The 15,047-nt window shown below is 26.3% G+C and overlaps 1 protein-coding gene across 5 annotated transcripts; it reads right to left on the reverse strand.

The window, feature by feature from the left end:
- Positions 1-242: 242 nt before the first annotated feature.
- On the reverse strand, positions 243-9,931 carry LOC107169294 (uncharacterized). 5 transcript variants are annotated; one of them, XM_089226457.1, is made up of 12 exons: positions 9,902-9,931; positions 7,329-7,416; positions 7,139-7,240; positions 5,615-5,761; positions 5,096-5,373; positions 4,185-4,273; positions 3,754-4,098; positions 2,001-2,261; positions 1,438-1,672; positions 1,157-1,369; positions 936-1,051; positions 243-792 (listed from the first exon to the last, which is right to left on the reverse strand). In XM_089226457.1, exons 1-12 carry the CDS (start codon positions 9,917-9,919, stop codon positions 519-521), a joined length of 2,166 nt encoding a protein of 721 aa, XP_089082583.1. In that variant the 5' UTR covers positions 9,920-9,931; the 3' UTR covers positions 243-518. The 5 variants fall into 5 exon arrangements, with proteins under 5 accessions (XP_089082583.1, XP_089082582.1, XP_089082581.1 ...); XM_089226456.1 differs by lacking the exon at positions 9,902-9,931 and adding an exon at positions 9,659-9,694; XM_089226455.1 differs by lacking the exon at positions 9,902-9,931 and adding an exon at positions 8,785-9,381.
- Positions 9,932-15,047: the final 5,116 nt, after the last annotated feature.

Here is a 15,047-nt window from a genome sequence, read left to right on the forward strand (position 1 = left end):
ACTTTTTAAAAGTAATATACTCAACACTGTGAAAGTTTCACTAATCAGTAACATCTTTTTTCAAGTCTTCATATAACGTTTAAATTCTAACAAAAAATATGCTAAAAGTACAAAAAAATTATGCATATATTATTCTATGATATAACTATTTAAAATAATATAATATAACATAAAACTACTATTGTCTATTTATAATACATATTTAATGAGCTTTTAATAATTAATATATATATATATATATATATTTTTTGTGAACTATTTATTTTTCAAATTTAAACACACTTCAATGAAAATAAATTCTACATATTATGTTATAATATAATATAGTAACATAATATTATGTTACTACACATTTTAGGCTTTTATACTTTTTTATTTTACTAAGTATACAGAAATAATAAATTAATGGTATAATACTATCTACATGAATACAATTATTGCAACACACAATATACAATATATTATATACACAGTACACACATATATTAAAACATATTTTTCATTAGCAAATGATAGATTTATAAGTCAGATACAGGACCAACTTTTAAAATAATTGGTAGACAATGACGTCTTTTTTTAATAAAGGGGCCTAGCATTTCACCAGGTAAAGAAAATATATCTTTTTTTTTTAGACCATTGTTGGTTAACATTTCATAGACAGTTGAATATGGAAGAGTCGATCTCTCATACATTAACTTTTGTGGCATATCACAGTGATCTTTATTCTGAGTTAACAAAACAGAAAATTTAAATTGTTTTGCTTTAACAGCTGGTCCAACAAAATTTACTTGGCTGAAAACAATAATAAACATTATATTAAAAATTTAAATACAATAAATTTGTATTCACATATTTTTTCTTGTTTTACATTATTTTGATACACTTTTTTTTAGAAAAACTATTTTAATTATTTACTGAATAAACAAAATCCTTACAGTTTTACTCGTTTAGGTGATTTAGATGAATGAACGATCACAGCAAAACATTCATTGTGAGATAATAAAAACCACTGGTATGTTTGATTATTATTGGGCAACATAATATCAAGAGACTAAAAAATAAAATTGAAATTAGTAAAATATAAAATTTCAAAAAAATACATTTAAAATATAATAATAATAATTTTTTTCTCTAATAATTGTTTAATAAACTGTACCTGTTCTGATCCAGTTAGAACATAGTTACTGTGATAATTAATCGCATGGGTGCGCAATTCAGGATAATATCCTCTCCAAGAACAATTAGAGAAAAAACAATGGTAATGTCTATAACAACATTCTTTCTCATGAACTTCTTTTTGACCAACAAACATTTGCAGCTTACACCCAGTTGAAGCATTTATACAAGGAAACTTTACCAAATAACAAACCTAAAAACAAAGGAATTCTTAACATAAAGAATATTTTCTTTACAGTTAAAATATATAAAGTAATTCACTTTTTCCATATATAGGTTACGTTTTGAGTTGAAAGGATTTCTACATGTTGGGCAATTTTCACACATAAGTACACATTTATTACAAATTAAATGTCCAAGTAGGCATTGAAAAATAGGAGGGATAATATGTTCAAAACATACTGGACACTCAAATAAAAGTAGTAACTGAACGTTAAGATCCACATATGTTTCTGGATGTTCTTCAACATGTATTGGTGATGTTTCTTCTGTTGCTCTATATCAACATAATTTTAAATACAATTGATGTTTACAAATATTTTTAAAATACTAAATATTATATACTTAAAATTTATAAATTACCTACAATTAAAATGTTTAGTTTTTATAAATTTAAATAAATATTATAGTAAGTTATTCAATTATTAAATAGGTTATTCATAAATGTGTTAATGTGTTGTACAGTGGAATGCCCTAATATTGAACATCCACAACATTACTTTATTTTCTGTTTATTCACAGTAGAAAGAAATTTCTTAGAGTTGATATTATTATTTATTATTTTTTTATAGTTATTAAACATACAATTTAAATAAAAAACTTACTGGTCATTACTATGCATTGCACATGTTAATGTAGAATGAGGATTTGTCAAGATTGTTTCATTATTATCTTCATTAGCAGAATCGACTATTTCATCAATTCTTACTGAATTATTAACTGGCTCATTCTCTGTATTATTTAATTCTACATCAATTGTTCTACTAACTGAACCATTATCATTATTAAGTATGCCGGAACTTACAACACATCTGAACTGAGATGGACCAGGAATAGTGTAATCAGGAAGTGGTAATGCAAGGCCACTGGAAAAAAATAATAAAATAAAATAACTTATGTAACCAAGAAAATATTAAAATCCACAATAATTATTAATAATTATTATAATTTACTGAAAATTATGTTAGGAGTATTATATTTTAGCATTATATGAATAAAACACAAAAACTACAGTAATAAAGCATTTCAATTTTTTGAGTTTTGGGAAAAAATGAAAATATATTTAATGATCCAACTAAACAAGAAAGTATAATATACTCAAAAGAGTTAAGGCGTCTAAAAAATTATTAATGATCAGTTATAAGTTATAACTTACAACTTATAACAGACTAATCAGAGAGACTAAAAAAGAATTGGCTAAGATCATTAAAGGATAAAGAACATTCAATGACAAAAAATTCTTACTTGAAAAACTAAAATAATGTTATGAACAATGTTAAAAGTTATTGTTAGTTGAAAAAAATAAAAAGTTGAGCGTAAATCAACAGTATTTGTTGATGGGCAGCATTTGAAATTCAAATTTTTTCAACATCAAATATTTACACAGAGATAGCCGAGTTTTTATCAAATGATTTTCTTATTTAATTGTAATTCAAAAACGAATAATTGTAAATACATCAAATCTTTATTTTATCATTTTCTATACATGATTTTATATTTTCAAAATATTTTAACTTATTTCGAGCTATTTATAGCCATGACATTTTTTTATTAAATTTAGTTATTTATTCAGGTTTGCTAAAGTCTCTACTCAGAAACTATTTTTGTATACTTAGTTCATATACAATGGATAGAGCTACTGACTAAATATTTGAAGCCAAAATAACAAGGTGAATTGTGGTAAATTGAAATGTGCATGTGTGCAATGTATATCTCGCACAGTTACACACGGTGCACGGTTCACCCCTTAGATATATATATATATTTTTATTTAGTATTATAATGATTACGCATGCACAATAAATATCAGTCACCTTAATAGGACGTTATACCTGCATAGTGCATATGTTGTCAACATCTTACAAATGCACAACATACCAAATTTTACGCACAGCAAATCAAGTTTAGCTCCATGAGCTTAAAGTTTAGAGTGAACTGACCTCTTATAAAAATTAAAAGTAACATTATTATTGAGAGCTTCTTAAAGGCTTTTTATTATATTTTTATAATAGGTCAATTCACTCTAAGTTTTAAAGTCACAGAATTAAACGTGTTCTGCTGAGCATACAAAAAGCTACGTAATGCACTTGTAAGACGAATACAACACATGCATGTATAACATCCTCTTAATGTTGTCTTCAACACTTAGTACACGTTCATAATGCAGTTGCTCTATCCATAGTGTATGATCTTAGTTTATATACAATGATTTATCATTAAATACAAATTCATCACATCCACTAGTCATTACAATGACATACTCATCAACTTCAGTATATCAGTGATAACCACTTACCAATCTTTTTTGGATTTCATTTGTTCTTAAAAATTATTATAAGGTATATATAAGTTACTTACTGATTAAAAATCTCATCATTTTCTACTTCATCATTCATTATCAATGGTAATCTCCTTCTAGTACTCCTAGTCACATTCAGTAAGTCGTTATTTATTCTTGTCACCGGTATTTCTGGAGTATCAGGAGGAGATTCATGTGGCGGACTAAAAGGTGTTGGTGACATAATAAATGGTACAACTCTTGTTCTTGGAGTTTCATTAGATACATCTAAAGTACCATCTCTATTTTCTTCATCTGCATTTGTGTTATGGTTTTCAGAAACTGAAAAATGTGGAGATCCTCTATCATCACCAAAATCTGCATCATTATGAGATGAAACACTTGTCATACTATCTGGACTCTGACTATATTGTATAAAAATAAATTAGCATAATGTATTTCATGAATCATTATTACGATGAAGAATAAGAGAATAATATTTTTAACTAACTAGACTTCATCATATTGGTTATCAGGTTCCATTACATGTTCTAGTACTTCAGGAAGTTCTTGTTCTGGAGTTTGTGATCTATCAGGAAACTAAAAATAAAATTAATAGAAATATTAATATTTGAAGAAAAATATATACTTTATAGTTATATTATAGTGGTTCATAAAATGTCAGCTATTAAGAATACCATGCAATACTTTGTACACTTTAAATACATCTAAATACGGACACATCTTTAATTTTATGAATATAGCTTTTTTTTTCTGAAAATTTTTATACTTTAATCTTCAATTTTGGTTAATATTATTATTATTATTAATTATTCAGACTTAGCATTCAAAAGCGTTATAATAAATCTATGGTTCAAATTTCAAGAGCATACCACCAACAGAAGAACACCAAAAAACATATAATTTTTTTGTTACACATATATTTTATTTTACACACAAACATAAGGCATATTAATGACAATAATTGAGTACCATTCTCGGTACCATTATAATCTTATTCACATGATAAAGAATTCAAATGTATGCTAATTTAAGAAAAGTAACCGTAATTATTGATATAATTTTACAGATCTAGGTTTTTATATTTATTAGATATATGTAATTGAGCTATTGTAATCATAAACAGATCAAATATCTATTGGAATTTAAAAATGAAAAAACTTCTATATCAAAATTTAGGTTTTGGTTTTAATACATGAAAAAACTATTTAGGGTCCCAGTCCCAAGATTTTCAAAAAGTTTTGGTACCTGTCATTTTAGGTTTTAATCCTGGATTTAAAATTCAAACTACGTGTAAGTTACATAGCATAAAAGATAGGCTCAAATGTATTTCAATGATATCTAGTAATTCAATTATACTGTCAGTTTAAAGCAAATAAGATTATAAAACTAAAATTTTACATGATCATTATATCCTCGGTTTGTAGATGAAAAACGAACACGTCGATGGATTGTTCTGTTATTAGAGGGATTATTATCTAAATTATTTCTCATAAAATAAGGATGGTCTGTAAATCTCCTTGAGCGTCTTCCAGATCTAGAGTTCCTTAATTGGCGTATAGCATGTGACATTGAATTATTATAGCTAGATATTTGATCAATATTATTTCTCCAATAATAAAGGTTTAGAGCTTCATCATCACTTTCATCATGGATTGATCCATCACTTATATCATTAACTAAAAAAAAAAAAAAAAAAATGAACTTTAAAAAACTAAATTTATATATAATTATAACACATGCATTAATTATTTTTTTTTTTTTATTAAAAAATGAATAATATTAAGTAGTTATTTACACATTTAATTTATAATTTTTATAATGTGCGAGTTATATTAAAACTAGACACCTAATAATAATGTTATAAGTTACACTAAAATATGCATACCTATAAAAGGTCAGAATAAAAAATATATTTACCAGATGCTACAGAACTTGTTTGAGTATTAGGTGGTGTATTATTCAATGGAATTTGCCCAGCTACTGTTATTTGCTGAGTTTCTGGATCAGTTATGGTAAATCTTACAAAAGGTGATCGGTTTCTTGCAGCATCTCCATTTGCTATACCTAAGTGACAGTTGGAAAATACAATGTTTTTTAATGATAACTCTTTGTCTTGAGTTTATAATTATTATTTTTTTTGTTAATTCGGCGGTTTAATTAAAATTCTGTAATTCAAGAAAAGCACTTCAGTAGTTATATGTTTACAGATTACAGACTGAAATTAATAATTTTGAATTTCTGAATACAAGAAGATATGTATTACTTACAACACTAAAATTCATTTTAATTTGATGTGTTTATCTTAATGTTGAGTTACCTAATTTGAGTTTTACTTATCATGACCAAGCATATTGCACTACCGTATTAATATTGTGATTGGAATTGAATTCCATGGTAAAGATTATTAATATCATTACATATTTTTATAAGAGTAAACAATTTGGAAAATTTGTTCAACATAAAATTCAGACAAAGTTTTTTTCTTCTAATATTAGAGAATATTTAGTTTCATCAGCTTAGCACATTATAATGGAATATATTATGAAAACTATTTAATAAATATTTATCAAATTTAGTTAAAGAAATTTAAAAAAAAAAAATATTTAAATTTTTTTATATTGCAATGAATAGCACAAGGACCTGATTTTTCCTTTCTACTGGTTGCTTGACATGAGTGTGTAATGACAACGATCATTTATGGATTTGTACGGCTTAGACTTTGGACGATTTGTTAGTGGAGCATGTGCCCCTCCAGAGGAAAAATGGTCACTGTCTGATATAAACTCTTTTGGAACAAAGTATGTATATGATTTATACTCAAGACTATTGCAATTATAAGGAACTGTTTATATTTTATACATAATTATCCCTGATACAATTACATGATATTCAATAGGAAGAATTATTTTACATATTTACAAAAATCAAAAAAAAAAAAAAAAAATGATATGGGACAATAGATTTTAGCTATTGATTAAATGTCTAATATAAAATATATTTTTTGCGATTCTTCTAGTAAAACATTGTTTTTAAAGATTAATTTATTGATTTCAAGCACAAAAACAAAATAATTCAGGCAATTTTCTTTTTTGTTTTAGAAATATTGTATACCTATTTTATAATTTCGCTACTTCAAAATAACAATTTCTTTAAAAATTTCAATCTAAAATATGATTTGATGTTCATTGATAATTTTTTCATGAAAAACATATTTTTCACATATTGTGACTTATTTAGAACCAAAAAATTGCGATTCTAATGATTGGTTTCTATTAATTATTATAGTGATAGATATTGATCATAACTATATTTATATCGTTAGTTTAAAATTTAAAAGAAATATTTGGTAGAAATTAATAATTTAATGTTTAAATCTTTATTTACCTTGATTAAATATTAAACTAGTCTAAAATATATGAGAAAAAATTTAAAATAACTTACTTCCTCCAATTCGTGTTGAACTACTTGAATTTTCGAAATAGTTAGAATTAGAATGATCTCTTGATCTACGAAATTGCTCATTTTGTTCCATATTATTTGTTTCTAAAATAATTCAAGTATAACAGCAAATTACAGTTTAACTAAAAATGGTTAATTTAAATTAAATTAAAAATAAATAAATAAAACAAACCTGTTAACGCTGGAGGTATCGATAAATGGTGACGACTACTGAAAACTCGACTAGGTCTTTCCATACGATTAAGTTCTTCCAAATCAATCTATAATAACTAATATGTTATTATTCATATGAACTATATAACTTAATATAACCATTAGGCGTTTATTAAAAAATAAAATTTTTATTGCTTAAATGATTTTGAGTATTTCATAATATTGTTATACCGACCTATAAAATGTCCTATTTTTCTTTTATCAATATCCAGACCCACCTATTTTTAAGTAGTTGCGTGAGCAACACTTGAACCTTATGTTACAAGAACTGATGACTATAATATTATTCTAGAAACAAAGAATTAAGATAATTTTTTGACAAAATATTTTTCTACTTATCTACAATAATTAGACTTAGACATAATATTATAAAATTTAAATTATATACATTAGATACACAAAACATTCTTAAATAATTCAATATATATTTATTTGATCAGGTGTAGTTATTAGGGTTTGATAAACCAGAAAGTTAAAAACAAAACAACTACTTAGTAATTATAGAAATTGGAAATAGAAATAAACAATAGTATATATAAAATGTAGAATACAGTAGGGTCTTGATAATCCGAACGAGATTGGGAAAAGGGGTTCAGATTAGAGATTTGTTTGAATTACCTAGGGTTTAAAAAAAAAACATCAATTTTATTGTAATTTAAAATATGAAATTTTATTTTTATTTTTATTAATTGTGTAAAAACTAGTTATTTCAAAAGACAATGAATATATAAAAATATTGATTTTTTTTTTTTTTGTACATTGGTTCCCATATTATGGATTAGTATGCCTTGTCCCACATAATTGAAAAATTGTATAACTGGAAAATATTATTTATAAATACATACATATGTACATATTATGGCGATAAGATAATTCTCAAGCCCGTTCAAATTAGCTTGTGTTCGATTATCGAGACCCTACTGTATTAACAAAATTATATAAGTACACCTAAATATTTGTTCCAATAAGAATACATTTATTCAGACGATATTTTGAAATTATTTCTGACTTTAAAATAACACAAATTGAGCAAGTATGTTGCTGTGTGATTTCTTAACAAAAAAAACATATCAATGAAATTCTCATATAACGTAAAAAAATATAATCATCTTTAATTGTCTTATACAGAAAAAAATAATACATCAATAACAATATGGGATGATATTGAAATATTTAGAAGAATACGCATCAATATAAATTAAATAAAGATATAGATTCAACCAGGTAGTTTAAAATATATTTACAATAAAAATTCATCCAAAACTAATACATTAGGCGTCAGTACAGTACTGTTAGCACTCTTTATACCAGTTCAATATATACATAAAAAAGTATACAACTACATTGAAAAACAATCACTAAACAACTAATAAAATAGGCAATAAGTACCTACTATAAAAATATATAATTTTTACCAAATTAGATCGTCGATTCGCATTAAGTCGTATGTCCACAGATTCGTTTTCGTTGGCAGACATTTTCATACAACAGGACTCAAGAGTCAAAACTACATCACACCGATGTTGAGTAAATGTTATAGCTATGAGCTAGGTACTTTGTTGAAAAAACGGAAAATAGAACAAATGAATCTAGCAGATACGTACTCTATTTTCAAATTGCATTAGTTCATAGTGAAACAAAATTTAAAAAACATAGAATAATTATTATTCATAATATTCTTAAAACATTTACATTCACTGTACACAATATTTAGAAGTTAGAATAGGTACCTCTTTAACTAAAAACTTCAAAATATAAAATAGCTGAACCTATCACGCTATCATTATTTAATCATGTTCATCATACACTTGTCACTTTGTCCAACTTTATAAGTCATAGGAAATTAAGGAGATAGGGACGTAATCGTTAACGCAATAGATCTAATTTTCTAAAATGTAACGCGCAGTATGTACAATGGTGAAAAAGAAAAAAGGTATGTCAACAACAATACGAATTTGAATCTTGATTGCGCATCCCCACTTTTTCTGCTGCATTATAATTTATAAGCATGTACTACGTCGTGTTGAAGACATTAAGGTGACTGATATCTATTGCGCACGCGTAATCATTATATTTATAATACTAAATAAAAATATATAATATACAGAGTGTCCCGCGGGCCGCGAAGATTTACCCATTGCGATATCTCTTGAGATAATAAATATATCATAAATCTGTTTTTTTTATTAGACTTACCACTTTTTTTTTTTAATTAAAATTAAAATTTTGGTAAAAAAGTTAAAAAATTAAGATACCTATTTTATAGTTTATTTAGCTAAAAATATTTACCTTTCGACGTTTTATTTTCATTAATCACATGGCCCACTATATAAAAATTAAAAATGTTTCTATGAAAGATTCCACAACCACCTAAGTACTCATTCGAATCCACTTATCAAAAATTAGCCTGCACTACAGTTCCTGGTAATCTTCCAAGACGCCTAAAGCGCCAGTAATGTCGTGATTTTATACAAAAATTAATAAATAACAAAATATTAAAATAATGATAGTTAAATATAATAATCAATTAACCATAGGAAGTATCATCATTGGGTGGCTTCTTCCATCACAATAATGTTCTTATCAATTGCATACTCTTAGCATATATTCTTATTGTATAATGATACAGATTGTATAATATTACTTGTAAAAAATAAAAATTAAATTAAATCAGTTTAATCACATGATTTTTAATTATTTTTTTAGTTTATTCTGTTTATAGATGACACAGCAAAAAACTGGTTTTTATCCGGGCGGCGAGTCCTCCTCTACGGCTAATGTGGGTATCATCATGCGCGCCCTGTATACATCTAAGGCACTATCTGTTTAATGATTTAAGGGGTGAACCATGCGCCGTATGCGACTGCGCGAGATATACATTGCACGCAAGCGCATTTGCCACAATTCACTTACCTCTTGTTATGCTGGCTTCAAATATTTATTCAGTTTCCAGTATTCCAGTAGGTCCAGTGGCGTAGCCAGGATTTTTTTTAGGGGGGGGTTTTAATAACAGAATACATTTTACCACGACCAAATGATTGTATTCCTATATTATAAACATTATATTTTTGATATAAATACGGCTGAGGGGGAGGGTTATAACACCCAAAACCCCCCCCCCCTGGCTACGCCACTGAGTAGGTCTATCCAATATCCATTGAATATGATCTAAGGATTCGGCGCAGGCAACCATATTGCTTTTCTCCGTCATTGACATACAATTATATTATAATACATTTATGGTATAATATATTAAAAGAATATTATTATCAGTAGCGGCTGCCCCATGAAAAATTAGGGATGGGTGTCTCAATGACTTGCAGTCTTCAAGCCGGGTAAACGGACAATTGTTCCCGCATAAAAATGTCGTACGCGGACAATCGATCCACGTCATAATTTTATACACGGACAATTGGTCCCCGGTCAATATTTTACAATATTAGGTAGGTATACGAATAGCTGCTGGTATATTATAGCATAAAACATATGTATATTATATTATTATTATTTTAGATTCTGAACGAAGTGATGAATATATTGATTTTACAATGATGTGTTTTTTTGTTTTTTTTTTTTTTTGTGTGTCTGTGTACACTGTACAGCATAACTAGTCGAAATAATGCTTCGATTTCAAACTTTGGGGGTGGTTTCCAATGTAAAAGTGAATATCCTTGATCAGTAGCGTATATAGAAATAATTTTTGGGGTGGGCTATAATATATATAGCGACTAACAATAATTATCTAGCACCTAGAGACTACAATATAGTTAACAGTTAAGACTGTAATTTCGGGAGGGGCTGCAGCCCACTAGGCCCCCCCCTTATATACGCCACTGTCCTTGATGCATTATAGAGGTCAAAAGTAAACATTTTCCAACAGTTTTCAAAAAAATCGATATTTTTATATGGTTGTAATTCAAAAACTAATCACTGTAAATACTTGAAATTTTCACTAAATGTTAATGTTAGTTAAATCTATATACACTTTAATTTTCAAAAATTTTCGAACTTTTTTTGAATTATTTATAGACCACAGAAATTTTCAATTTTTTTGAGAATTTTTTTTTGAAGTGTCGGTAAAAAAATATTGGACAACCAAAAAAACATGAAAATTGAATACAAGGTTCCTTATGAGTTGTTCTAACTGTAGCTAAAAAAAATTAAAAATCGTTACTCACAATTTTTTTTTATAAGCGTTTATAGTTGAAAATTTTACGAAATCTGTCGAAAACGCGAATATTTGCAAGTAATTTTGAAGTTGAAAAATCATAAAAATGTTTGTGTTTATAACTAAGAATTAAAAATACAGCACTAAGTTTTCTATTAGTTTTTCTTCAAATAGCTATAGATAAAACTCGAAGCTTCATTATAGGAAAAATTTTAAGTACGTTTGAATTTTAAATTTTTTCGAAATAGCATAACCATAACGATTTATCCTCAAATGAATTTAAATATTTGTTATTATTCAAAAAGTATAAAGTCGTAGATACTTGAAAATTTTACCAGTTATTTAGATTGGCATTTTGTTTATATGGTTTACTTTTCAAAATATTTTGACTTTTTTTGAGATATTTGTAGACAATTGAAATTTTCAATTTTTCAGAAATTCTTTTTTTGAAGTGTCGATAAACATTTTTTGGCCCTATCAAAATACTTGAAAATTTAATACAGAGTTTGTTATAAGTTAGTCTTAAAGTGATTAAAAAATTATAAAAATACATAGGCACAATTTTTTTTTATAAGCATTTATATAAATCGATTTTGATTATTGATGTAACTTTAAAACAAATGACCATTGATACATGAAATTTTCACCGAATGTTTTTATAAGTATATTCTATCCGCCATGAAATTTCAAAAAATTTTGACTTATGTTGTACTATTCATAGGTATATGCAATTTTTGGTCATTATTAGTTTTTTTTAAAATTAATATCGATAAAAATTTATTTTTTGGGTAGAAAATATTGAAGATTTAATACAAGACTATTAATATATTGTTACAATAGCAGTTGAAAAATAAAATAAATTCATAGTCACAATTATTTTTATAAGCATTCAAATTTTGAATTTTGACATAGTACGTAATAATCACAAAAATTCGCAAATTGTTTTAAGCTAGAAATTCATAAAAAATTTTCTTTTTAAATCTAAGATTTGAAAATTTAATACAAGATTCCTTAAAAATTTGTCAATCTTTATCACAAAAAAAATGTCCAGCGGAAATTCAAATTAAATTTTTATTAGCATTTGAAATATTGACAAAAATTTGTCAAAACCATGAATATTTGCAAATTATTTTGTAGTTCAAAATTCAAAATATTGTTTTTATTTATATCTAAGGAAATTTAACACTAAGTTTTCCATAAGTTTTGCTTCAAATAGCTATAGAGAAAATTTGAAGCGTCATTATAGGTAAAATGTTTTGAGCGTTTGAGTTTTAAATTTTTATGAAACCGCGTAATGATAACGATTTATCCTCAAACCAGGTATATGTAAATCTATGATAATATAAGGTATTATGAATTATGATAACTACATGTAATGTTTTTGGAAAAATTGATTAACCATGCCTTATGCAAAATGAGTCTTAATTGAAAAATAAAATATTTGTTTCAAAATAGAATATATGACAATATTTAAATATAATATATCCTAGACTGACAAATCATCTCCGTTCAGAATCGTTTTTCGTATACAATGATACCTATCATTGCATTCAAATTTAACCCCGTCCATTACAGTAACCTACTGTACAGCAGAGCGACATCCACGACTTACCCGCTTTTTTTTTTTATTTCCTTTAACAAGAACTGTGTATTAATATTTCAAATTTTTTGATCGAGCGATACATGTTCATAGACAATAATTATATATAAATATAACTGAAATCTAATAAAACAGAAATGTATTATTGATCTAAAATGAAAAAAAAATACAAAATAATTTGATTGAGAGTAAATAATTAAGTTTTAAAAAAAAAAAATCAAATTTTCTTAAAAACAAATATTTTAATATATATAATTTAATAGCTATAACCTTAAAATCTAAATTTTTAGAATAATCAAAATCATAGACAATGAACCAATGTGTAGTTACTTCATACAAACGAATGCTAACCCACGTAGATTTGGGTGATCGCGGGGGAATCACAATTCACAATACTTACATTTAGCTAAATTTATGTTGTAATAACTATAGTATAAAAAAATAGCTATTGAACATTTCAGGAATGTACCTATTTTGCCTATACATTACGCCGGCGAAACATTATATTTCCAGCTTTAATTAATTTTTTTGCTTTTTAAAATGAGTTTACCTGTGGGTGCAGTGGCGTATTTTTTTTTTTTTTTTTTTTTTTGGGGGGGGGGGGGTGTCCTCCGTGTCTAGACACCCCCCGACATTTAAAAAAAAGTCCTAATATATTGGACATTAATGTTGTCATTTATTTTATAGTACCTATACTATTTTTATCAAATGTAAAACTTCTTTTCAATTCCTAACATATTAATTTGTTAAAAAATTAATTCAATGTCTTTTTAAATTAGTAAATAATACTAAAAATTTTGTTTGTGAGGTTCAATAAATGTTGACACCCCCCGATAAATCACCCAAAATACGCCACTGTGTGGGTGTAATTTAAAAAAAAGTTAATTATTTGCTTTAACTTCTCGATGTTTGGAAAATTAAAACTGCGGACAGTTTGTAGTATTTCAGGTAAAGAAAAATAAATCATGCATATGACAGGTTAGGTATGACAGACTTAAATAAAAATAATAATACTTATTATAATAAATTTGTGCTTTGTGAATTTTCTTCAAATTCGATTCAAGAGCTTTTCTAGTTACAGACAGAAGAATTTGATTTTTTGTTTTTCTACGATTAATAGCTCGGCTTTTCAAATTGGGTAGTGCTAAGGTTTTCAGTTTTTTTTACAAAATTAAACCATGTACCTACTAAAGAACTAGTCGTGAAGCACAACCGGGTCTTGTTATCTTAGAAAAAAATAGATTTTTGATACACAAGAAGATATATGTGTCCAGTCGTTATAGCTTATCAAGCATTAACGTATAATATATGCGCAATATAGGCTGACATACCATCTTCGATCAGAATCATTTTTTGTATAAATTATTTTATATCATTGAATTCAAATTTGAAACATCCAACAGTAACCCCCTTAGACACCTCATAATGTACAGCAGAGCAGTACATATATCTTGTCATATGTTTTACCATGTGTCCATGTAATCATGTATTATTAATTATTTTTTATTTTAAAAATTGTAATATTGAAATAATGATATAATATAATAATAATATTTTTTTTTTTTTATGTTTAAAATTGTATCACTTTATTATTATTATTATATCCGCGGCACCGAAATATCCGATTCCCCTTTAAAATATTTTATTTATACTTTTACAACTATCATTATTTTTCAAACACTATATATTTAAAAGAACTAGGAAGGCAATGTTACCCTTAGAGCATAAGTTCTTAACCGGGGGTCCATAGATGGTAATTCGGAGGTCTACGGAGTAGCTGTGAATTTTTTTTAATTAACCCAAAAATAAATTTGTTTTGATAACGTTTTTTTGGATAACAATAATAATGTCTTGCCCACATTCGGCCATTTGGAGGGGGGGGGGTCCGTAATTATATTTTATACTTCAAA

This window comes from Diuraphis noxia, unplaced genomic scaffold (genome assembly GCF_037042655.1).
Source record: "Diuraphis noxia isolate RWA-SAM2 unplaced genomic scaffold, SU_Dnox_SAM2 contig0004, whole genome shotgun sequence".
NCBI classification, from domain to species: domain Eukaryota; kingdom Metazoa; phylum Arthropoda; class Insecta; order Hemiptera; family Aphididae; genus Diuraphis; species Diuraphis noxia.